At 44.7% G+C, this 27,190-nt stretch overlaps 1 protein-coding gene across 1 annotated transcript in view; it reads right to left on the bottom strand.

The window, feature by feature from the left end:
- The window catches only part of LOC129699106 (contactin-associated protein-like 5), a 682,034-nt gene that overhangs the window by 275,084 nt on the left and 379,760 nt on the right, over positions 1-27,190 (bottom strand). The window contains exons 11-13 of the mRNA XM_055638765.1: positions 19,036-19,142; positions 12,631-12,750; positions 9,455-9,655 (exon numbers count right to left, since the gene is read on the bottom strand). Of these exons, the coding sequence (XP_055494740.1) occupies positions 9,455-9,655; positions 12,631-12,750; positions 19,036-19,142 (428 nt within the window). The remainder of the gene's footprint in view (positions 1-9,454; positions 9,656-12,630; positions 12,751-19,035; positions 19,143-27,190) is intronic.

Raw genomic sequence — 27,190 nt, 5'->3', positions numbered from 1 at the left:
GCCCTATACAAGGAACTCTTTGCTCCTATACTCAACTCCTCTTGTTATAAAGGCCAACATGCCATTCGCTTTCTTCACTGCCTGCTGTACCTGCATGCTTACTTTCATTGACTGATGAACAAGAACCCACAGATCCCCGTTGTACTTCCCCTTTACCCAACTTGACACCATTTAGATAGTAATCTGCCTTCCTGTTTTTGCTACCAAAGTGGATAACCTCACATTTATCCACATTAAATTGCATTTGCCATGCATCTGCCCATTCACCCAACCTGTCTAAGTCACCCTGCATTCTCATAGCATCCTCCTCACAGTTCACACTGCCAGCCAGCTTTGTGTCATCTGCAAATTTGCTAATGTTACTTTGAATCTCTTCATCTAAATCATTGATGTATATTGTAAATAGCTGTGGTCCCAGCACCGAGCCTTGCGGTATCCCACGAGTCACTAGTCATTTGGTGTACTCAAGCAGTTCCCCCTCCCCCCTCCTTCTCCTTCTCCCCCTCCCTCCTCCCCATCCCCCTCCCTCTCTCACCTCTCACCCTCAACCTTACACTCTCTCCACTATCTCTCTCTCTCCTTCTCTTTCACTCTCTCCCACGTACACACAAACATAAACACTGGATGACACAATAATCATTAAAATTTGTGACTGATAGGTATTTGTTAGGCAAAGACATAAAATGATTTAGGTGTATGAATGGGGTTAAAATACGTGTCAACTATGAATGTGGGTACCGGCTGGATATCATAATAATGAGCCCAAACATTACATTCAAATGGAATGAATTTGAGACTGAGTACTATAGGCTAACATATTAAGAACTATCAGACCAGAGATTAATTTATTTGTGTAAGAAGAAACAGCAGATGCTGGTTTAAACCAAAGATAGACACAAAAACCTGGAGTAACTTATCGGGACAGGCCGCTTCTCTGGAGAGAAGGAAAGGGTGACGTTTCGGGTCGAGACCCTTCTTCAGAATTTATTTGACACCAGACTAAGTGGGACCCGTTGGGTCCCAGCATCACACGAGAGGGCTGGTCCCCCAACACAATATTCCAACTCTCCACCAATTCCAATATTGGTGTTCAGTAAGGGCTTTCTGGAGCATTAGTATGGGTGTTGTGCACACTGAAGGGACTGATTTCCAGAGGGCTAGTAGGGGTATTGTGGTCTGAATGGATTATTGGGCTTGTGGCTCAGTCACTCAAGCCTGTTGGGCTGGCAGCTCACTCACTCACGGCTGATGGGCTTGCAGTTGACTCACGGCTATTCCTTGAAATTCCACTTCAAGCAGGGTGCAAGGCCAACAAATTCACGTGCAGTTTCATACCATTTCAAGCAAGATGCATTTTTCTAAAATCAATATAAAGCGCAAACAGGAAGTGGTCAAGATTAAACTTGTAATTATATAGAAGGCAAGGTAGCTTTAATTAGGCAGGGCAATTAGGCAGGGCAGCTTTAATTAGCTTTAATTAGGCAAGGCAGCTTTAGCACTTTCAAACCAAAGGCAACGCACCTTTAGCACTTTTAAACCAGAGGCAACACACCTTTAGCACTTTTAAACCAAAGGCAACACACCTTTAGCACTTTTAAACTAAAGGCAACACAGCTTTAGCACTTTCAAACCAAAGGCAACACAGATTTAGCACTTTCAAACCAAAGGCAACCAAGCATTAGCACTTTCAAACCAAAGACAACACAGCTTTAGCACTTTCAAACCAAAACACACTTATGCATTTTCAAAATACCTTTTCAAACCACATTAAGGGCACTGGCAGGTCAGTAAAACTACTCACTATTTAGTAGGCATGTGTTCAGTGTTATTCACAGCTCAGACTGAGAATTGCAACCTCTCGCTCCCCCATCTTGCAGAGAACTGAGGCACCTCCACATTTCTGGGTTTTATAGTCCCTCCGGGAGGGGCGTGGCCTTCAGGAGAGAGAATCTCAACGTTTTTTAAACACTAATAACTCTTTTATTTTTTATCGATGGGAAAAATCCTCTCGTCCTGCGCAGCGTAGGGGGACTCTGAGTAAGATGGCCTAAAATCACAGCCGTAAGTTGCAGCGTTTTTTTCTAAAATCAATATACAGTGCAACAGGAAGTGGTCAAGTTGAGACTTTTAGTAATATAGATATTGTAATACTGATTTTAGACATTTTAGACATTTTGGCAATGATAAAAAAAATGATTTATATGAAATCCTGTTGGATTTTGGACCTTTAAGTGTACCAGATTAGCAAGAAGAGCACATTATCAACAATAGGGAAACAAAAATGCTGGAGAAACTCAGCAGGTGCGGCAGCATCTACAGAGCAAAGGAAATAGGCAGCGTTTCAGGCCGAAACCCTTCTTCAGAAACGTTTCTGAGTTTCTCTAGCCTTTTTGTCAATCTTCGATTTTCCAGCATCTGCAGTTCCTTCTAGAACACATTATCAACAATGCCTTTGAGACTCAAGGAACTGCAGATCCTGACCACGGGTGCTGTCTCTACGGAGTTTGTACGTTCTCCCTGTGACCTGCGTGGGTTTTCTCTGGGTGCTCCGTTTTCCTCCCACACTCCAAAGACATAAGGGTTTGTAGGTTAATTTGCATAGGTAAAATAAAATTAAATTGCCCCTAGTGTGTGTGTAGGATAGCATTATTTTGCCGTTCGGCATGGAACCATTGAGCTGAAGGACATGTTTCTGTGCTGTACCTCTAAAACTAAAACTAAAAACACTGAAGGAAACCAAGCCGAAACAGGAAAATAAACTGCAGTGGAATCCACTTTCACTGGCGATGCAAGCCTTTGACATAATCTGTCAGTGCAAGTTTCGTCAATAACTCGCTGCTAATGCACCGTTTGTGTGAGATTTGCACTGTGCAGCGTTACAGCCAGATTAACTGCTGACGCAGAGCATGTGTTGTGTGTAGTAAGGAAGAGCAGATGCTGGTTCACAGCGAAGATAGACAGAATGTTGGAGTAATGCAACAGGGCAGGCAGCATCTCTGGAGAAAAGGAATGGGTGACATTTCGGGTCTAGGGTCTCCACCCGAAACGTCACCCATTCCTTCTCTCCAGAGCTGCTGCCTGTCCCGCTGAGTTACTCCAGCATTCTGTGTCTTCCCACAGAGCATGTGTTGCTGAGTTGGGAGAGTATGTATTAGTTGCAAATTACAATTAAAACACAAAGTACTTGTGTAATGACTCCAGGATAAGCGTTAACTAAGAAAACAAAGCCCAAAGCCAAAGTATTATCTAACTATCTAACTGAATATGCCAACTTATTCTAAGGACAAAAAATAACTCTGCATGCAAAAACAGCTACCTACATGTTAACTAGCACTTAAAAATACTAATTATATAGATCGAAACAGAGAACATAGATACAGAGAAAATAAGTGCAAGAGTAGGCCATTCGGCCCTTCGAGCCAGCCCCTCCATTCAATATCATGGATGATCATCCACAATCAGTACCCCATTCCTGCTTTCACCCCATATCCTCTGATTTTGTTAGCCCTGAGCTATATCTAACTGTAATCATATAGATACAAGTATATAATTGCCGTTATCAAGTGGGCACCTCCTTTCACTGGTGCTTTGTTATGTTAGACCCACGACACCTCAGGAAGGCTCAACAGCTGGTGCTGGGGTCCCAGAACAAGTTCCCTCACTACCTGCTCACACCACCCATGCTGCCAGTATTTACTAAATAAAGGAAGCTGCAGTTCACTCAAACAAGTGGGGCGGCACGGCGGCGCAGCGGTAGAGTTGCTGCCTTACAGCAAATGCAGCATCAGAGACCCGGGTTTGATCCCGACTACGGATGCTGTCTGTACGGAGTGTGTAGGTTCTCCACTTAACGTGAGTGGGTTTTCTCCGAGATCTTTGGTTTCCTCCCACACTCCAAAGAATGACATGTTTGTAGGTAAATTGGCTTGGTAAATGTAAAAATTGTCACTAGTGTGTGTGTAGGACAGTGTTAATATGCAGGGATCGCTGGTCTGCGCTGTATCTCTGAAAAAAACTAAACTTAACCTGCATCCTGTCTTCCATTTGTCCTAGCTGATGGAGACGAGTCAGAGTATAGAAGTGAGATTGACCGATTGACCAAATGTTGCCAGCACAATAACCTGGCTATCAACACCATCAAAACCAAGGAACTGATTGTGGACTTTGGAAGGAGTAGGATAGGGACCCACAGTCTTGTTTATATGAACGGGCCGATGGTGGAAAGGGTCAAGAGCTTCAAATTCTTGGGCATGCATATCTCTGAAGATCTCTCCTGGTCTCCGAACACTGATGCAATTATAAAGAAAGCACATCAGCGCCTCTACTTCCTGAGAAGATTACAGAGAGTCGGTATGTCAAGGAGGACTCTCTGGAACGTCTACAGGTACACAGTAGAGAGCATGCTGACCGGTTTCATCGTGGCTTGGTTCGGCAACTTGAGCGCCCAGGAGCGGAAAAGACTGCAAAAAGTTGTAAACACTGCCCAGTCCATCATCGGCTCTGACCTCCCTACCATCGAGGGGATCTATCGCAGTCGCTGCCTCAAAAAAGCTGGCAGCATCATCTAGGACCCACACCATCTTGGCCACACACTCATCTCTCCGCTGCCTTCAGGTAGAAGGTACAGGAGCCTGAAATCTGCAACATCCAGGTTCAGAAATAGCTACTTCCCCACAGTCATCAGACTATTAAACTCAACTCAAACAAAATTCTGAGCTTTAATAGCCTATTGCACTTTATCTGGTTATTTATATGTGTATATTATATATATATATATACACATATACATATATATATATATATATATATATATATATATATATTCAATGGTATATGGACACACTGATCTATTCTGTTTTTATTTATGCCTGCAATATTCTGTTGTGCTGAAGCAAAGCAAGAATGTAATTGTCCTATCTGGGACCCATGACAATTAACTCTCTTGAATCTTGAATCTTGGATACACTTGCAAAGACTATGTAAGGTAATACATAATATATTCAACCACTTGGTGGTGTAGTGAGCTAGATTATTAGCTGCTGCACTTCATAACAATCCAGCTCTGGCCAGAATGGAGATAAGTGAGTAATTTTGCCATCAATCACTGTAGTGTTGCAGGGTCAGGTACATAATTTCACTCGTGTAATTATCATCCATTAATGCATTTTACTGGAAAATTATACCTGCCTTTATCGGGAGATGTAACTGCTGTTTTGCTTAAATCCTGTTTCCAACACAGCCGAACAAACTCCAAATTAATTTTAGGTAGAAATTTGACCTTAATCCTCTGCTAAACGTGCGATATAATAGATTTTGCATTTTGAAATCCGCTTTTGAAACTTGGCTTCTCAGATTTCAACAGAGCTGACAGTGACCCTATCACATGCGATGCAAATGTCAGAGAATCACAGGGGTCAGACACTGAAACAGGCCTCTCAGCAGAGTCTGAATGCCCATTAACTGAGTGACCCAGAAAGAATTGCCAGCATCGACAGCATTATCAATCAACCCTTTCCTGCTCTACGCATGAAATCAATGTCACCTGAAAATGAATGTGAGTGAGTGTGTCCGTGAATGAGAGAATGAGCGTGTCAGTGAGTGAGAGGGAGAGTGAGTATGTCAGTAAGTGTGAGTGTGTCAGTGAGTAAGTGAGCAAGTGTACGTGTCTGTGAGTGTGTGTCAGTGAGTGAGTGTGTGGCTGAGGAAGTGAATGAGTGTGTCTGAGTGAGTGAGCGTGTCTGTAAGAGGGGGTGTGTTCTGTGAGTGAATGTGTGAGTGTGCCCATCGGAGCGTGAGTGTGTGTGTGTCAGTGAGTGAATGCATCTGTGACAGTGCTTGTGACTGAGTAAATTAATGTGAGTTTGTCTGTGAGTGTGCAAATGTGTGAGTATGTCAGTGAATGAGCGTGAGTATGTCTGTGTGTGAGCGCATCTGAGAGTGAGTGAGTGTGCCTGTGATTGTCAGTGTGTGTGAGTGGGCGAGTGAGTGAGTGTGTGTATCTGTGAGGAAGTGAATGAATGTCTCTGTGTGAGTGGGCGTGTCAATGAGAGTGAGTGTCTGTGAATGAGCGAGTGTGTGAGTGAGTGTGTGTGTCACTGAGTGTGCCAGTGAGTGAGTGAGGGTGGCTGGGAGAGTGAATGTGTCTGAGAGTGAGTAAGTAAGTGTGTGAGCCTGCCTGTGGGTGTGTGAATGTGTGAGAGTGTGACGGTCTGTGAATGAGTAAGTGCACCTGAGTGAGTGTGTGAATGAGTGTGCCTGTGAGTGAGTCAGTGTGTGAGTGTAGTGAGTGTGTGAGTGAGTGTGTGTGTGCCTGTGAATGAATGTGTGTGTTTGAGTGTCTCTGCGAGTGAGTGTAGAAGTGATCGAGTGAGTGTGCCTATAATTAAGCGTTTGAGTGAGTGTGTGCGTATCAGTGAGTGACTGAGTTAGTGAGTGAATGTTCATATGTTGTGTGAGTAAGTGACACGTGAGTGAGTGCGTGTGTGTGAGCGAGTGTGTCAGTGAGCGAGTGTGTCAGTGAGTGAGTCGGTGTGTGTGTCAGTGAGTGACTGAGTTAGTGAGTGAATGTGTCTTAGTGAGTGTGCATGTCAGTGAGCGAGTGAATGAGTGTGTGAGTGAGTGAGTGTCATGAGTGTGTCAGTCAATGTGTGTGTCAGTGAGTGAGTGAGTATTGGAGTGAGTGTGTGTGTCAGTCAGAGCGAGTGTGTGCGTGTGTGTCAGTGTGAGTGAGTGGGTGGGTGTGTCAGTAAGTGTGTATGTCAGTGAGTGAGAGTGTCAGTGAATGAGTGAGTCAGCGTATATCAATGTGTGAAAGAGTGTGTCAGTGAGTGTGTGTCAGTGAGTGTGTGTCAGTGAGTGTGTTCGTGAATGAGTGAGTGTATGAGTGAATGCGCGTGAGAGTATATGAGTGTGTGAGTGAGAGCGAGTGTGTGTGGCAGTAAGTGAGTGCGAGAGTGAGTGGGTGAGTGTGCGTTCACAACTGGAAGTGTGCATTCAAGACCTGGATGCTGCCCAGCAATGTGACGCAGGTGTGTTGCATTCCGAGTTCTCCCATCAGGCTACCGTGAGTCGCGCCGCCAAGTGCAAGAGGGCTCTGCCCGAGCCGGCTGCCTGACCATTTTTCCGGGGGTTAAGTCTGCGCCCGGATGGTATTAGAGAAAGACGACACGCTGTTCACGGGCACCCTGGGGGATTTCGTGACCACTGGGAACCGTAGGGGGGAAGGGTGGAATGCATCCTTAATAAGGAGTGTGAAATAGTTATTCAAGAATAAGTCTGTAGAAAGGTTTCAGCCCGAAACGTTGCCTATTTCCTTCGCTCCATAGATGCTGAGTTTCTCCATCATTTTTTTGTACTTTCGATTTTCCAGTTCCTTCTTAAACATTCAAGAATATTTGTTTTACTTGTACTATGGTGGTGGGTTCTGTTTTGAATTATTTAGTATTGTAAATAGTCTTGTAAATACTTGAATAAATCTATTTTTGGTTTGTTTTTTTAAGTGCCTGGGAGCATGGGAACATAATGCATCATTTTCGTTTTTGGAAGGACATTATGCCAATGCCTTTGCACAATTGATGGCAGCCAATTTATCAGATTTTGCAGGGATCTCAGTTTGGCTCCAATGCTCGATGGAACAATGTGTTGACAAAGCAAAAATAAAGTCCAAATTCTACACAACTGAAAATTCAGCTAAAGCAGCAGAATATTTCAATGTCCGCTTCATGCCACTGTCCCCGATGCTGACATGCTTTGTTCATTATTGTACCCTAGGTACACTCTGTGCCACCCAGGGATAGAGAATACCGCAGAGCCATGAAAGGGTGCTGACTATCCAGTAAAACAGATTCAAAACATACTCAATACATTCATTGCATTATAATTATGAGCCAAAGTGTGGTGAATCTGTGGAATTTATTCCCACAGATGGCAGTGGAGGCCAAGTCAATGGATATTTTTTAAGGTGCAGAATGACAAATTCTTCAATAGCAAGTGTGTCAGGTTATGGGGAGAAATCTACCCATAGAAATATGGGTTTGTGAGGAAAAAAGATAGATCAGCCATGAGTGAAATGCGGAGTAGACTTCATGGACCGAATGGCCTAATTCTGCTCCAAGAACTTACGAAAATAACTGATGATTTAGAATAATTGGTTTGGCACAATGAATATCTCCCTGACTTTCAAATCTGCTTTACATTCCTCAACTCAGTGTCCTGTTGTCACGATCTAATTTAGCATGATCATTATAGATAAATTGTAAAGGGCCTCTTCTTCCTGGGATAGCAAAGCAAGAATACAACATTACAGCTTTAAACAGATGTAATGTGTTGTGATTAAGGTTAAATTCACAGTAGATCCTTTCCCTGTGCCAACAAGAAAAGAGGCATTCTGAGATGCATTCTGCAAAACAAAATGTTTGCAGTCCAGGCTAGTCAGAGGAGCTGAACCTTTCTGTTTGCATTCTACATACCTACGATGAATGCACAGAACATGGGGCAAGTGCATACACAACTTCTTTATATATAAACATTTTTTTTGTAGAGAGCAGGATAATGAAAGGCCAATCGGAAAGTTGGAGAAAGAATTAGAAGGAATTATCTGTCACAGAAGGTAGTTGAGGTCAGTTCATTGGCTATATTTAAGAGGGAGTTAGATGTGGCCTTTGTGGCAAAAGGGATCAGGGGGTATGGAGAGAAGGCAGGTACAGGATACTGAGTTGAATGATCAGCCATGATCATATTGAATGGCGGTGCAGGCTCGAAGGGCCGAATGGCCTCTCCTGCACCTATTCTCTATGTTTCTATGTTTCTATGAAGGGCGGCACAGTGGCGCAGCGGTTGAGTTGCTGTCTTACAGCGTTTACAGAGACCCGGGTTAAGTCAAGTCAAGTCAAGTTTATTCGTCACATACACATACGAGATGTGCAGTGACATGAAAAGTGGCAATGCTCGCGGACTTTGTGCAAAAAGACAAACAAACAAACAACCAACCAAACAGACTACAACAGAATGGAACAGAATCACATATTATTTTACATATTAAATATTGTGGGTGGAAGGAAAAAGGGAAAAAAACAGCAATTTTAAAAAAAGCAGTAGAGTGGTACAGTAAAAGTTAGTCCCTGGTGTGATAGGAGTTTACAGTCTTAATGACCTCTGGCCACGGGTGTACGGAGTTTGTATGTTCTCCCCCTGACCGCGTGGGTTTTCTCCGAGATCTTCGGTTTCCTCCCACACGCCGAAGACGCACAAGTTTGTAGGTTAATTGACGTGGTATAACGGTAAAATTGTCCCAAGTGTGTTTTAATGTGCGGGGATCACTGGTCGGTGTGGACCCTGTGGGCCGAAGGGCCTGTTTCGGTTCTGTATCTCAAAACTAAACTAAAGTGGCACGGTGGTGCAAGAACTATAACGCTCCGACATTAGTAGATTGATAAGATGTGGTTCTTGCACTTACCGGGCGTATTTAGAAGACGTGACTTCTTGCAGTGGTAGGCCATTTGCTGCTCGCAATAGTCCATGCTCTTGATCATAGCTTGAAGCTGCTCCATGCTGGCAGTGTAATTAAAGTTGGCATGGTGAGGTCTTTCTGCAGTGGAGCCTTGCACAGCGGTGAGCTCAGTGTTGTTATGCTGGATCACGGTCCATGTTTTATCTTCTATTTTTTTAATTAAGAAATAAAAACATGATTATTTCTTTTTTAAATACCCTAACACTGTGATCACCAGTGTGATCAATTGATAATGCCATTTGAACCAAGTCTCTCACATTCATTGAGTCACACAACACGGAAACAGGCTCTTCGGCCCAACTGGTCCATGCCGTCCACAATGTCCCATCCTATGTCAGCATGGACAACAAGGTGGCAGTGGAGGTAGTTGATGCAGGGATATTCCCAAGATTTAAGAAACAGTTAGACAGGTACATGGATAAGGCAGGTTTGGAGGGATACGGACCAAACGCGGGCAGGTGGGACTAGTGTAGCTGGGACATGTTGGCCGGTGTGGGCAAGTTGGGCCGAAGGGCCTGTTTCCACACTGTATCACTCTATGACTCTATGGACAGATGTGTCACTTAAGCTGTCCTTTGTGTACATAGAACACAGAACAGTATAGCACAGGAACGAGGCACTCTGGCACACAATGTCTATGCCAAACATGATGCAAACTTAAATGAATCTCGTCTGTCTGCAGACAAAATATGTAGGGAGGAACTGCATAAACCGAAGACAGACACAAAACGCTGGTGTAACTCAGTGGGTCAGGCAGCATCTCTGGAGAGAAGAAATAGGTGATGATTTGGGTCTCGATCCGAAATGTCACCTATTCCTTTTCTCAGAGATGCTGCCTGACCCACTGTGTTACTCCAGCATTTTGTGTCTGTCTCCTCTGTCTTCACATGCATTTTCCTTAAAAAAGAGTAGACTAGTTATCTGATCATTTATTGCAACCTGTTTGACTTTGTCACAAGAATAATGTGGGAAAATTAATATTTCCACTCAGTACATTTTCCAATCAGATTTAATCTGCAAAACAAAATGACCGCAATCCAGATTAGTCAGAGGAGCTATACCTTTCTGTTCTCATTATTTATACCAAGATGAATGCACAAAGTACGGGGCATGTGTATAGACCACTTCTTCAGAGATAAAAAATTGTTTTTGGAGAAAGCAGGATAATGAAAAGTCAATGGGAAAGTTGTAGGAAGAAGCAGCACAGTGGTGATGCTGGTAGAGTTGTCTCCTCACAGCGTCAGAGACCCAGGATCAATCCTGACCTTTGAGCGCTGTCAGTGTGGAGTTTGCACGTTCATTCTGTGACCACATGGCTCGTCCAGTTTCCTCCCACATCTCAAAGACATGCAGATTTGTAGGTTCATTGGCCTCTGTCAAACAGTCCCCATTGTGTATGAAGTGGACGCAAAAGTGGAACGACATAGAACAAGGGCAAACAGGAGATTGATGGCTGGTGTGGACTCAGTGGGCCGAAGAATGTGTTTCCATGCTGTATCTCCAAACTAAACTAAAAAGAAATACACAGTATATCACTTAGAGACTGAAATAACGAGAAAGGTTCATTGGGGACTAATTCCGTAATCCCAAGGATTGAGTATAGACAGGGCACTCACAAAACCTACAGTGTGAAGCAGGCCCTTCAGTCCAACTTTCCCTACCCACCAACGTCCCATCTACACTAATTCCACCCGCCTGCATTTGGCCCATATACCTCCAAACTTGTCCTATCTAGGTATCTGCCTAAATGTTTTTTAAACGTTGCGATAGTACCTGCCTGAACTACCTCCTCCGGCAGCTCGTTCCATATATCCACTACTCTTTGCGTGAAAATGTTACCCCTCAGGTTCCTATTAAATCTTTCACTCCTCAACATAAACCTATGTCCTCTCATTCTCGATTCCCCGACTCTGGGCAAGAGATTCTGTGCATCTACCTGATCTATTCCTCACGTGATTTTGACCACGTGTGGCATTTTGACCAACAGTAGCATCGTTTGGGAACAGTTTTGGTAGCATCGACCTCCACTAGAAATTATAATATGGACTGGGTGGAGATTCTATCATTGGCAGGTCCAGGACCTAACTATCTTTCTTCTTCAAATGATAATTAACTAGTATGTTTCACTTTACACTTTATAGTCTTCTTCCATGAACAGTCAACAAGAAACTAGAACAAAGGAAAAGATAAAACAATTCTCTGGATGTTGTATGTACCACGTTCTTTTATTCGGGATTTTCCAAAGAACCTGGTATATTGTCTCTCTGGAGCAAGTGCAATGGAAAGTTCATAAGTGATAGGAGCAGAATTAGGCCATTCGGCTCATGAAATATACTCCACCATTCAATCATGGCTGATCTATCTTTCCCTCTCTAACCCCATTCTCCTGCCTTCTTCCCATAACCCCTGACACCTGTACTAATCAAGAATCTATATATCTTTGCCTTAAAAAATATCCATTGAGGGCCTGCACAGCCTTCTGTGGCAATGAATTCCATAGATTCACCACCCTCTGACTAAAGACATTTCTCCTGATCTCCTTCCTAAATGTACGTCCTTTAATTCTGAGGCTATGGCCTCAGGTGCTAGACTCTTCAACTAGTGGAAACATCCTCTCTACATCTACTTTTTCCAGGCCTTTCACTATTCGGTAAGTTTCAATGAGGTACCCCCTCATCCTTCTAAACTCCAACGAACAGAGGCCAAGTGTTGTCAAACGCTCATCATATGTTAACCCACTCGTTCCTGGGATCATTCGTGTAATCCTCCTCTGGACTCTCTCCAGCACCAGCAGGTCCTTCCACAGATAGACACAAAATGCTGGAGTAACTCAGCATCTCTGGAAAGAAGGAATAGATGGTTTCGGGTGAAGAAGAGTCTTGTCCTGAAATGTCACTCATTCCTTCACTCCAGAGATGCTGCCTGTCACGCTGAGTTACTCCAGCATTTTGTGTCGATCTTCGGTTTAGACCAGCATCTGCAGTTCCTTCCTACACATCCTTCCTCAGATGTTGGGACCAGAATTGCTCACAATACTCCAAATGCGGCCTCATGCAGCCTCAACTTTACATCTCTGGTTTTGTATTCTAGTCCTCTCGAAATAAATGCGAAAAGTGGCTCACCTGTCATGTTACAGTAGACAAGGAGAGGTCCTACAATACCACTGCCATCGGGATCAATGGAGAAGAACCCTGAGGTGTTCCCTTTATGTTTGTAAGCTTCACATGACTGCTCATGTACCGCTGCAGAGAGGGAACAAAATATACAGAATACGTGCAGCTTAATCCCATTGACAACGTGATTTAAACAAACAAATTATTCAAGTTAAATTGGACATCATTCTGCAAAGCACCGAGTGTTAAGTGTTTACACTCACTCTCGATCAAAAGTAGACGCCAATAAATAAAATATATATTTTTCTAAAGAAAACTCAAACCTTGAAAGTGAGATTTAGCTGAAGTTTTATTGATTGAGAAGATTATCAATAAGCTCTGGTTTACGAGTCAGTGGAGAGGATTTAAAATGATTAATAACAGAGTGTAGGGTAACATCATTTATGCATCGAGACACTCGAAGAAGGAATGCGCTGCCACATTGAATGACTGAGGCCATTCTCTCCTAAATAAATATTTGAAGCCCAATGAAGATATAAACCAGAAAGAGCGCTGATGGCCATGAACTAACATTGATTGTCAAAGGAAAGAGCCATCACAGACAGCAGAGACTGATTTTTCTTTTGTATGAAAAACTGCTTATAGATTTGTAACTGTTCCAATAGACAATAGACAATAGGTGCAGGTGTAGGCCATTCGGCCCTTTGAGCCAGCACCGCCATTCAATATGATCATGGCTGATCATCCCCAACCAGTACCCCATTCCTGCCATCTACGCATATCCCCTGACTCGGCTATCATTAAGAGTCCTATCTAGCTCTCTCTTGAAAGTATCCAGAGAACCGCCCTCTGAGGCAAAGAATTCCACACTCTGTGGAACTTTCTGTGAGAAAAAGTGTTTCCTCGTCTCCGTTCTAAATGGCTTACCCCTTATTGTTAAACTGTGGCCCCTGGTTCTGGACTCCCCCAACATCGGGACCATGTTTCTTGCCTCTAGCGTATACAAACCCTTAACAATCTTATATGTTTCAATAAGATTCCCTCTCATCCTTCTAAACTCCAGTGTGTACAAGCCCAACCGCACCATTCTCTCAGCATATGACTGTCCCGCCATCCCGGGAATTAACCTTGCAAACCTACGCTGCACTCCCTCAATAGCAAGAATGTTCTTCCTCAAATTAGGGGACCAAAACTGCACACAACACTCCAGGTGTGGTCTCACTAGGGCCCTGTACAAATGCAGAAGGAGCTCTTTGCTCCTATACTTGACACCTCTTGTTATAAAGGCCAACATGCTATTCGCTTTCTTCACTGCCTGCTGTGTTGCATGCTTACTTTCATAGACTGATGAACAAGGACCCCCAGATCCTGCTGCACTTCCCCTTTTCCCAACTTAACACCATTTAGATAGTAATCTGCCTTCCTGTTTTTGATACCAAATTGGATCTCACATTTATCCACATTAAACTTCATCTGCCCACTCACCCAGCTCTCTAAGTCACCCTGCCTTTTCATAGCATCCTCCTCACAGTTCACACTGCCACGCAGCTTTGTGTCATCTGCAAATTTGCTAATGTTACTTTGAATGCCTTCATCCAAATCATTGATGTATATTGTAAATAGCTGTGGTCCCAGCACCGAGCCTTGCGGTACCCCACTAGTCACTGCCTGCCATTCTGAAAGGGACCTGTTAATTCCTACTCTTTGTTTCCTGTCTGTGTGCTTTTTGAAATTTAGGGCCAATAATGCATGTGTGGCCGAACCAGTATTTTATTGTTTCAACATAATATCCATGGTTCGCGTCTTGTTTTGCTTCCAGGAGCCTTTCATTTAGTCTTAAGGCTGACGTTGACTTTGCTCTGATCAGGAAAGAATGGAGGAGAGTAGAAGCAAGGAACTGCAGATGCAGGTTTACACCCAAGATAAACACAAAGTGCTGGAGTGACTCAGTGGGTCAGGCAACATCTCTGGAGAAAAAGGATGGGTGATGTTTCAGATCGGGAGCCTTCTTCAGACTAAGCAAAGAATGGAGGTTCATTGAAAGAATATGCAGCTGAGACAATTGAACCTTTTGTTTGAAAATAATAGAAAATGTATAACACATCTTATTCCCTCTAATCAGCATGTGATCAGTAGCCCTGAGGGCATAGCCCTTCAAATACATCTCCAAGTATTTTTTGATTATGGTTTTGATTTCTGCTTCCAATGCACTTCCAGAGAGTTGGTTTGTGATCCCTCACAACCTCTGAGTGAAATAACTGTTTTCCTAATTTCTCCTTCAATATTTCTAGCAATTATTTAAAAAGTTTTCTCTCTGGTGTTAGATGCTTCTGCAAAGGTAAATAGCTGAGAAGATAGAACAGTGCTTTGCAGGAACAGGCACCTTTGACCCACAATGACCCTGCTGACTATTATGCCGTTGACTAATCTCCTCTGCCTGCTAGTGATCTTTTTCCCCCCATTCCCTGCCACATCCGTGTGTCCATCTGCAGTTTCTCTCTACACCACTCCTGGTTGCATGTTTGAGGCAAGCAACACTCTGTGTTTAGTTTAGTTTAGTGATACAGCAAGGAAACAGGCCGTTCGGCCAGCGATCTCCGCACATGACACTAACCTACACACACACTAGGGACAATTTGCATTTATACCAAACCAATTAGCGTACAAACCAGAACGTCTTCGGAGTGTGGGTGGAAACCAGAGTGTGGGAACCAACCAGCGATTCCCACGCATTAGCACTATCCTGCACACCAGGGTCAATTTACAATCTTTACCGAAGCCAATTAACACACAGACCTGTGCATCTTTGGAGTGTGCGAGGAAACGGAGCAGTGGAGAAAACCTACGAGGTTACGGGGAGAAAGTACAATCTCCATACAGACATTGGGTCTGGGTCTCTAGCACTGTAAGGCAGCAACTCTACTGTTGCGTATCACCCCATGCCCTGCACAGCTCCTTCTGGCCCTCTCACCTTAAAGCCATGCCCTCCAGTCTTTGACATTTCCATCCTACGAAAAACAATCTGGTTATCCTATCCATGCCACGCACAATTATATATACTTCCACTAGGTCACCCCCTCAGCTTCCAATGCTCCTGAGATAACAATGCAAGCTTGTCCAACCTCGCCTTATAGCTAGCACCCTCTAATTCAGGCAGGCATTCTGCTAAAAACTCCTCCACACCCTTGCTGTAATGGGGCGACCAGAACTGCACGTGATACTCCACGAACTAAAGTCCTATAAAACTTCTGCTTATTTACTCCATCTTGTCCTCTCATAATACCATAAACCTCAGTGATGTTTCCCCGCCAGCCTTCTCAGTTGATAACATGGAGTCATAGAGTGATACAATGTGGAAACAGGCCCTTCGGCCTAACTTGCCCACACCAGCCAACATAGCACAGCTACATTAGTCACAGCTGCCCACGTTTGGTCCAGATCCCTCCAAACCTGTCCTATCCATGTACCTGTCTAACTGTTTCTTAAAGGGGCTATCCCACTTGGGCGACCTAATTGGCGAGTTTAGAAGAGTTTGAAAAAATGTCATGTTGAAGACCTCTTTCGCCTCTGTAGAAGACCTCCTTCAACCTCCTTCGTCAATGTTGAAGACTAACTTCGACTAACGACGACTAGCTATGACGAATTTCGGGAAAATTGGACACCGAATAGTGGAGAGTGAAGACGACCTCCTTCGATCTCCTTCGATCTCCTTTCGACTATGAAGAAGACTATCTACGACTACCTTCGATTACCTTTGACTACCCTCGATTAACTACGACTAACATGCCGACCTACTACGACCTACTACGACCTATTATGACTAAACCTACAAGTAAAAAAAGTTGATTTTTTCCATGGCGACCTTTTTTTACTAGCGGGCATTTTTCAACATGTTGAATAAATACGCCATGACCAAGCTGAGGCCTCGAGTATGCGGGGACTACTCTCGAGCATGAAGGAGAGTTACAAAGATCTCCTACGACCTTGTGTCAACCATGCTGCGAGTACGAGTCGATGACAAACTCGCCAGAACTCGCGGATTAGGTTGCCCAAGTGGGACAGCCCCTTAAGTGTTGGGATAGTCCCAGCCTCAACTACCTCCTCTGGCAGCTTATTTCATACTCCCCCTACCCTTTGTGTGAAAAAGTTACCCCTCAGACTCCTAACAAATCTTTTCCCCTGCACCTGAAACCTATGTCCTCTGGTCCTCGATTCCCCTACTCTGGTCAAGAGACTCTGTGCACCAACCCGATCTATTCGTCTCATGATTTTATACACAAAAATAAAACCAAACTAGGTTAAATATTTCCCAATCATGGCAACAATCTCCTAAATCTCCTCTCCACCCTCAGCAGTACAAACATTGCTGTCATGTGGTGGCCTGAACTACACACAGTATTCAAGCTACGATCTGAATACAGTTCTGAGATAAACTCCCTGTAATTATATATAATGAAAGAAATAATAAATAAATTATTCCACAAGACGGCACAGTGGCACAGCTGGTAGAGCTGCTGCCTCACAGAACCAGAGATCTGGGTTCGATCCTGACCACAAGCGCTGTCGGAGTGGAGTTTACACCTTCTCCAGGTGACTGTGTGGGTTTCCTCTGGGTGCTCCGGTTTCCTCCCACATCCCAAAGGCCTGCAGGTTTGTAGATTAATTGGCTTCTGCAAATTGCCCCTAGCGTGTAGGATGCAAAACTAGGATAACCTAGAACTAGTGTACGGGGTCATAGAGTCATACAGTGTGGAAATAGGCCCTTCGGCCCAACTTGCCCACACCGGCCAACATGTCCCAGCTACACTAGTCCCACCTGCCCACGCATGGTCCATATCCCTCCAAACTTGTCCTATCCATGTACCTGTCTAACTGTTTCTTAAACATTGGGATAGTCCCAGCCTCAACTACCTCCTCTGGCTGCTTGTTCCATACACCCACCACCCCTTGTATGGTCAGTAGCAAAATCACCTAGTGGTCACCCCCAAGAATACCGGGTGTCAGTTGCGGTGAAGAACCTTAGGGATTGTAACATCCAGCCCTACTAATCAATATGACCTCCCACACTCCGGACGTTCAGGTTTGTACACTAATTGGCTTGGTATAAATGTAAATTGCCCCTAGTGTGTGTAGGATAGTGTGAGTGTGCGAAGATCGCCAGTCGGCATGGACTCGGTAGGCCAAATGGCCTGTTTCCGCACTGAATCTCTAAACTAATCTAAGCAGCAGAACAGGTCTGTAAACAGTGTTTAATAGATGAAATAATAAACAAACCAAAGGGCCAATAAATGAGATAAACAATATTAGTGCAATACAAAACAAAAGTCCCCAGTGTACCCAAGACAGATTGTAGTTCAAAATTTAGTTGGTGTTGTAGTGTTCGTTTGCCTGATTTTTATTGGGAAGAAGCTGTTCCTGAACCTGGACATCACTGTTTGCATTCTCCGATACCTTCTTCTCAATGATTCAATTCAATGATACTTTATACCAAGCCAATTAGTCTACAAACCTGTACGTCTAGGTACAGTTAAACACTTTGTTATGCAAACAACCCAGTAAAATCAAATAGCAAACCTCACCTAAGCAGTGTGAGGTTTGTCAAAACCTCCGTTTTTGGTGCCGAAAAAGTTATAGAAATTCACTGAACAGTCCTATCTTTTGCCTGCCGCCACATGTGGCAGCAGTTCACCACCCTCCCCCCTCCCAACCCTCCATTGGGACCCCCTTCTGTCCCCCCCCCCTTCGTTTGTTGCAGCCCCCAGCTCTCCAACTCTCTGACAGCCCTCCTCGCACTCAACGTGCCCCCTCACTCTGATGTCTTCCTCCCTCTCTGACAGCTCCTCTTCACTCTCTGACAGCCCTTGTCGTTCTCGATGGCCCTCCTCCCACTCCCCATGGCAGGAGTGAAACAAGAGCATGGCCAGGATGATGTGGGCCCTTGATTATGGCTGCCTTTTTTGAGGCAGTTCGGTGGTGAGGAGTGCTTCCCCTTGCTTCGACCCTTGTGCATGTTAGTGCTCCAAACAGCGACACACGCCACTGTGGAATTCTGTGGAATTCTATGCCACAGAAGGCTGTGGAGGCCAAGTCAATGGATATTTTTAAGGCATAGATAGATAGATTCTTGATTAGAATGGGTGTCAGGCGTTATGGGGAGAAGGCAGGAGAATGGGGCTAGGAGGGAGAGAAAGATCAACCATGATTGAATGTTGGTGTAGACTTGATGGGCTGAATGGCCTAATTCTGATCTTATCACTTATGACCTTATGATCTACAATCTTATGCAAGCAGGTACATGGAAATCTAAGTTGATGTTCAGAACAAATCAGTAATTATCCGAATAACATATTTTGACTTGTCACAGTAGTACAATTCCCAAATTATAACAAAGAGGTGGCTCACAAATCCACTCACAGTTATGGCAGGTGGCTCCAGTATAGTCTGTTCCCACGCAGTCACAGTAAAATGTATTCCAAGACTGTGAACATTCTCCTCCATGCTCACAGTAGTTTGGCAAGCACCTGAAATAGAAGAGAAAGTAAGGAATTCACTAAATAAAAAAGAAAGCGGGAGGCACAGTGATGCAGCAGTGGGGTAGCTGCCTTACAGCGCCAGAGACTTGGGTTTGATCCTGACTACGGGTGCTGTCTGTTCAGTGTTTGTACGTTCCCCCCGCGACCACATGGGTATTCTCCGGGTGCTCTGGTCTCCTCCCGCACTCCAAAGACGTACGGGTTTGTAAGTTACTTGGCTTGATTTTATACACTTGGTATAAGTGTAAATTGTCCTTAGTGTGTGTAGGCTTGTGCTAATGTGCAGGGATCGCTGGTTGGCGCGGACTTGGTGGGCTGAAGGGCCTGTTTCCGCGCTGTTTCTCTAAACTAAACTAGTCATTCACCATTTAATGCATGGAAAGATGTCACAAAATGCCAAGTATTTTGGCTTTGGTAAAAATTTTAAATTATCCATAGCGTGTTAGATAGTTTTAATGTATGGGGATCGTTGGGCGGCGCGGACTTGGTTGGGCGTGTTTCCACGCAGCGTCTCAAAACTAAACTAAACAAAACAACACGAATTATCAGCAGAGAATGGGGCTAATCACCTCCGACATAGATAAGGTACACTATGGATGATACCAACTTCTGAATGTCCCTCTCCCATGAGTCAATGGAAAGACTATACATGATTACAATCAAGCCATCCAGATACATGATTAAGGGAATAAGGTTTAATGCAAGATAAAGTCCAGTAAAGTCCAATTAATGATAGTCTAAGATAGACACATCTGCGATAGTCTGAGGGTCTCTAATGAGGTAGATAGTAGCCCAGGACTGCTATCTAGTTTTGAGGTACTATCTATCTCATTGGAGACCCTCAGTCTCTCTTTAAACAGATTGCACCTTGCACTAAACTTTAATCCTTTTATCGTGTTTCAGTCACTCCAAAAAGACATCCCAAGCATCTCCAAAGAGGTGGATGGTAGCTCTGGACCACTCTAGTTGTGAGCTACTGTCTACCTCATTGGAAACCCTTCTATAATATTTTGGAGAGACTGTCAGCAATGCTTTAAAAAACAATGGTTAGACTGCTCTGATACTGGGCCAAAAGTGTACACACCAATTTAAATGAAGCACTTGCCAAGTTTGGGCATGAATTAAATGGCAAATAACACAGAATTGCTCAAGATGCTAAACTTCCACCTGCTGCTCATTCACCTTTAAAGAGTTAAGGGGCTGTCCCACTGCGGCAACCTAATCCGCGAGTTCAGAAGACTTTGCCCTCGACTCAAACTCGCAGCATGGTCAACAACAGCTAGTAGGTCCTATGAGGTCACTGGAACTTTCCTTCATGCTCGATGGAAGATACCGCATACTCGTGGCCAAAGCTAGGTTGCAGAAAAATTTTCAGCGTGTTGAAAATTTTTCCGCGAGTAGCATTTAGTTGGCATGGTTCTTTTTAACTCGTACTGCAGTGGAGGCTCATCGCGCTTTTCTTACAGGCAGTCGAGGGCATCTGTCCATAGGCCCTTTCTACCGTCTGGAGCATTTTTACCAACTGCATCATTGGTATGGAACTTTGTCTCAGGACCAAGGGCAACCAGAGGGTGGTAAAATTGCCCAACGCCCACCGGTAAACTTTATCCATTGACTCTGTCCAAAAAGTGCTGTCTCCACTCCTTCTCATCGCCAAGGACTTCTCTCACCCCAACCCTGGACTCTTACCCTCCTCCATCCGGGAGGCGCCCCTCTCTTGCAACCCAGGTCTCTTTCCGGCGGCTGTCACTCTACACACTTACTAAAGGACTCACACCCCCCCCCCCCGGCAGCTGTTTATTTTTACCTTCAAATTTTGCATTGCTCTTCAAGTGTGAGATTCAGACAGCGCTGTCCCCCGCTTTACCCTGGCCCCCAGCTGATTGAATCGGAATCTGAATGTGTGGTGTGAGGTGTGTGGAACTGTGTGTGCTGTGTGTGTGTGTGTGTGTGTAGTGAAGACAAAATTTACTCGTGCCAAAGCTTGTTGCGGAAAAATGTGTGTGTCTGTGTGTGTGTGTGTGTGTGTGTGTGTGTGTGTGTGTGTGTGTGTCTCCCCTGTGTCCCTCCTCCACGTCTAAAGTGTGTCATCGTATGCGTGCGCTGTCTTTTACCTTCCTTTTCATGTGTGTGTGTTTGACAGCGCTCCCCCGTATGCCTGTGTGTGCATGCTGTGTGTGTGTGTATGTGTGTGTGTGTGTGTGTGTGTGTGCGTGTGTGTGTGTGAGTGTGTGTGTGTGTGTGCGGGTGCGGTCGGTTGATCCAGCTCGCGCTTTCAACGTGGACGGCCGATCCAACTCGAGGATTTCCAGGCGAGTGCCCTCGAGCTTGAAGGTTGAAGACACTCTACTTAACTCGCGGATTAGGTCGCAGCAGTCGGTAGCAAAGCAGTTCCTGCATTAAAAGTTACTGCAAAACAGCTGCAGAGGTAACACATATGATGTATCTTGTTCACATAGTGAGGGAATTCCAGGCAATTATCCTCTGTGTATTTCAGGCACAATGTGGACGATGGTATCACCTAATGTTTGCCTCTCCTGAGAGGAGATCTCTCAGTGCACATGAATCTGAGTTTTTCCAGGTCTATAGTGCATGTAAGCCCAGCTTTGTTTAGTTGAGAGATTGAGTGCGGAAACAGGCCCTTCAGCACCTCCAGGTCCGCGCCGACCAGCGATCCCTGCTCATTGACATTATCCAACACACTAGGGACAATTTATTATATTACCAAGCCAATTTGCCTACAAACCTGTACGTCCTTCAAATGTAGGAGGAAACCGGGGGTCCCGGAGAAATACCACGCAGGTCACAGGGAGAACCCGGGGTATCTGGTGCTGAAGGGCAGCAACTCTACCTCCATGCCACCATGCCACCATGCCGCCCAGCTGTGGGATAAGAGACAGTTTACAACTGGTCCCTCACTCACCCAACCACACTCTTCTCATCTTTCTATACTATATCTGTCCCATTTCACAGAAAGAAAGAAAGAAAATACAAGGTAAATTATTATAATATATTTTTTAAATGCCAGCGTAGATCAAACCCTGTACGTCTCCTTCCCAGTTTTGGCAAATGATCTTCTACCTGAAATGTTAACTATGTTTTTCTTTCGACAGATGCTGCCTATCTTGCTGAGCGCTTTGTTATTTTGGACAAAAGAGCAAAACAATGCAATCATGGATATAATATACAAGAAGAAAACGTTAAAGATGGATTGCCTTTTGAATATAAAAGGTAATTTAATTAAAATAGGACCTGCTAACAAGCTTGAACAAAGATGAAACTGGAGTCATATGCTATTCCACCAAGAAGCATAGTGGCACTGTGGATAGGGTGCATTGCAGAAAGCACATCAGGTTGCATAGACACAAAATGTTGGAGTAACTCAGCGGGTCCGGCAGCATCTTAGGAGAAAAGGAATGGGTGATGTTTCGGATCGAGACAATTCATCAGACTGATGATGGATCTCGACCCAGAATGGCACCTATTCCTTTCCTCCAAGAAGCTGCCTGAATTGCTGAGTTTCTCCAGCATTTTGTGTCTATCTTCAGTGCAAACTACCATCTTCAGCACACTATCACGTTGCCACACAGCTTGGTTTAGGAACTGCTCTTCTCAAGATGGCAAGAAATTGCAGAGTTGTGGATGTAGTCCAGTCAATCGCACGTCCACCATTGACTCCATCTGTCTCTGAAAATCAGCCAATATAGACCTTGTATAAACAAAGAACTGCAGATTCTGGTTTGTACCAAAGATAGACACAAAGTGCTGGAGTAACTTAGCGTGAGGGGCAGAATCTCTCGAGGGAAAAGGATGGGTGACGTTTCAGGTCAGGACCTTTCTTCAGATTGAAAATAGAGGGAGTGGCTGAAAGAGGTGAAGAGCTGGAGGCGAGAAAAGACCAGGACTAATTAGGGTTGACAAAAAATTATCTCAGGCAGGGTGATGCACTTATAGGCCCATAGTTGGCATAGAAAGGTGATGTCATCTCAGGGGGGGGGGGGGGGGGGGGGGGGGGGGGGGGGGGTACATTGTGGTGAACTGTGGAACTGGGTAGATGTTCACCCCAGTCATTCATCTTCACCCATTTCCATTGAGACAAAATGTACAAAAGCTTGAAACCACGTACTACAGGAACCCTCTGTTTTCAGACTTCAGAACAGTCCTCCATCACTAGGGTGTAGTCCCAATCTTCCAACTTATCTCTGGAACTACAATGTCAATGGTGGCTGTGCCCTCTGGTCCTAGACTCTCCCACTACTAGAACCACCCTCTCCACATCCACTTGATCTAGGCTTTTCATTATTTAGTAGGTTTCAATGACATCCTCCCTCATACTTGGAAACTTCAGTGAGTATAGGCCCACAGCCATCAAGCGCTCCTCCAGTGTTAACTCATGCATAAGAGTAGCAGAATTAGGCCATTCCAACACTAGCACATCCTTCCTCGGATAAGGGGCCCAAAACTGCTCACAATGTTGTATGGTTTGATTGCAGTCATGTATAGTATTATATGATGTTATGGGATAGCACGCAAAACAAAAGCTTTCCACTCTACCTCGGCATGTGTTTGATAATAAAATACACTAAAACCAATGCATCACCACCTCCACTATGCAAGACCATCCTCACTCAGAACTACATCACCATTGAGCTCTAATCCAGGAGCTTCCCATCCATGCTCTATAAGAATATCTTCACCAGATGTCCTCATTGAAACTTATCAAATGGAGAAAGGCCTGGATAGAGTGGATGTGGAGAGGATGTTTCCACTAGTGGAAGAGTCGAGGACCAGAGGCCATAGCCTTAGAATGAAAGAACGTACCTTTAGAAAGGAGATAAAAAAGAATTGATATTGTCATTGGCCCGGAAGAGGGTGGTGTGACCATCGACTATGCACTGCCTGGACCATGGCCATCTTGGCCAGGACCAGGAGCAGACTGACAGGGAGATACCGCCCTCCCAATCGACCCTCCCCATTCCCTGTCTTGTGCCCAAATACCAGAATCATGGTTCTAAAATGCAACCAAAACTTGAGGAGCAGTCCCTTCAGATGGTATTTCAAGTACACTGTGTCTAACAGTGTGCCTTTTCAGTGACTGCACTGAAGTGTCATCTTGGATTATGTACTGGTGGAGCCCTGGACGGGTCATTGACACTACAACTGTGAATATAAAACATGCAGTTCCCTTTCTCATTCAGCCAAACTCCAGCAATATGATGCACTTGCAAAATAAATACCGCTAATCTATTAATTTCTGATCACAAAATGCATAAATGGGAAGTGTAATACAATCAGCCGTCCAGTAGGTGGTGGCATTTTGGGACATCATTCCGTGCATTAAATGGTGAATTACTAGTTTAGAGATACAGCGCGGAAACAGGCCCTTTGGGCCATCGATTCGGCATGACCAGCGATCCCCGCACATTAACACAAGCCTATACACGCCAAGGATAATTTACAAATATCAAGTATACAAGCCCAAGTCAATTAACCTACAAACCTGTACGTCTTTGGAGTGTGGGAGGAAACCAGGGATCTTGGAGAAACGCACATGGTCACGTGGAGAATGTACAAACTCCGTACAGAGAGCACCCGTGGTCAGGATCGAACCCGGGTCTCAAGCGCTGTAAGGCACCAACTCTTCCACTGCGCCACCGTGCTGCCCTAAATATCTGCCACACTAAATATCTTCATAAGTTCATAAGTTCATCTTTACACTGGGATATTAAGCTTGGAGTTTTTATAATAACATATCGGCTGTCTATGGAAATGCAAAGCCCTCCTTTAATGGATTTTAAATGCTCATTAATTAACTTCTAACAACTTCATTGAAAATTTAATTTGGAGGGTAATTAAATCCAACTCACCAACTTACCAACATCTCCCATCAGAAGCAAAGGAACAGGCACCTGAAGGAGCAGTTTCTTTAGTCAGAGGGTGGTGAATCTGTGGAATTCATTGCCCCAGAAGGCTGTGGAGGCCAAATAATTGAGTATTTTTGAAGCAGTGACAGATTCTTGATTAGTACGGGTGTCAGGGGTTATGAGGAGAAGGCAGGAGAATGGGGTGGAGAGGGAATCATTGATCAGCCACGATTGAATGGTGGAATAGACTCGATGGGTCGAATGGCCTAATTCTGCTACTCTTACGCATGAACTTACAAGTAAGCTCCACACTACAAAGACTGGGGTTGAGAGGGAAAGAAAGCTCATACATGATTGAATGGCGGAGTAGATTTGATGGGCCAAATGACAATTCTGCTCCTAGAACTTATGAACTTACCATTTGTGTACCTTATTGCTCCATTACGTTTTTTAAAAAAAGTTAAAACTCACAATCTTTACCAGGCCCTCTCCATCCCCTTTCATACATCAATGTGTAGATGCCATCCAATCCAACACTTTACCTGTGGGCACTGAAACTCTGCCCAGACCCCCTCCACCTCCAAAGCTTCAAACACATCCCCCGATCACTGATGGCCCCACTTGGTTGCCTCCCTCCATCTACTGATCCAGCCCTCACCTCTGTATCCACCAATTCTACATCTCCCTCCGTTGACATACCCGCCCCTACACCATGACTGACCCTGAAATTTAACACTCCCCTTGCATCTCATACCTCTTCCCCCTCGCACCACCTGGGCTCTTGGACGCACTGTGACCTGGGCTCTAGAAACTCCCTGTGACCGTGTGAGTTTCCTCTGGGTGTTCCGATTTCCTCCCACTTCCCAACGAAGTATGTGTTTGTAGGTTGAATGGCCTTTGTAAATTGCACCTAGTGTAGAGTTTCGTTTGGTTTAGTTTAGCCCAGTTTCGTTTTGTTTAGTTACATTTATTGTAGATGTGGATGTGAAAGTGGGACAACGTTGAACAGTATGAACGGGTGACTGAGTGTCAGCATGCACAGTGGGCTGAAGGGCCTGTTTCCATACTGCATCTCTAAACCTGGGATCCTAACTCAGGCTTCAGAAATGCCTAATTCCCTTCGTTCATTCTATTACTATTGCAACAATGTGAAGGAAAGTCACGTCACAATAAGTCATAAGTCCTGTCCTCATGCAAGTTCAATTTCTTAACTCGTCTTTCCTGAGCTTTGGAACTTACCAGCAGATAGCTCATGAGCAAGATTTGTGCTCACCATTTTGCACCAATCATTTCTAGGCCCTTTGTTTAACTCCGCTGTGCTTCCACCAAACACTCAGTCATTGGACCAGATACTTCTCGCCTGGGCCCTGTCCAGGATCATGAAATCATATTGATTTCTCTAATCTAAGAGGATCCTTACCAAGTCCTTACCAACTGCATCACAGTATGGTATGGCAACTGCTCTGTCTCCGACCGGAAGGCATTGCAGAGGGTGGTGAAAATTGCCCAACGCCTCACCGGTTCCACGCTCCCCTCCATTGAGTCTGTCCAAAGCAAGCGCTGTCTGCGGAGGGCGCTCAGCATCGCCAAGGACTGCTCTCACCCCAACCATGGACTGTTTACCCTCCTACCATCCGGGAGGCGCTACAGGTATCTCCGTTGCCGAACCAGCAGGTCGAGGAACAGCTTCTTTCCGGCCGCTGTCACTCTACTAAACAACGTACCTCGGTGACTGCCAATCACCCCCCCCCCCCCGGACACTTATTATTATTATTTTTTTTAATTCAAATCGTTTGCTATGTCGCTCTTCAAGGGAGATGCTAAATGCATTTTGTTGTCTCCGTACTGTACACTGACAATGACAATTAAAATTGAATCTGAATCTGATCTGAATCGGGATCATTGGGACCTCTTTTGGGGAAGGTGCGACCTGTACAGAAAGGACGGGTTGCACTTGAACTCGAGGGGGATCAATATCCTGGCGGGGAGATTTGCAAAGGATACTGGGGAGACTTTAAACTAGTATGGTTGGGGGGAGGGACTCGAATTGGGAAAGCTAGCAGTCAGTGTGTGAGGCAGGAGGCAGAGAATGGTAGCACTCTGACCCAAAATGTAGGGGAGAGAGAAGAAAAAGACAATAAACAGAGAATAAGAGAGCGTGGGTTTCTTAAA

The sequence above is a fragment of the Leucoraja erinacea genome, chromosome 7, assembly GCF_028641065.1.
Source record: "Leucoraja erinacea ecotype New England chromosome 7, Leri_hhj_1, whole genome shotgun sequence".
Taxonomy (NCBI): domain Eukaryota; kingdom Metazoa; phylum Chordata; class Chondrichthyes; order Rajiformes; family Rajidae; genus Leucoraja; species Leucoraja erinaceus.
This window is presented reverse-complemented; position numbering and strand designations above follow the sequence as displayed.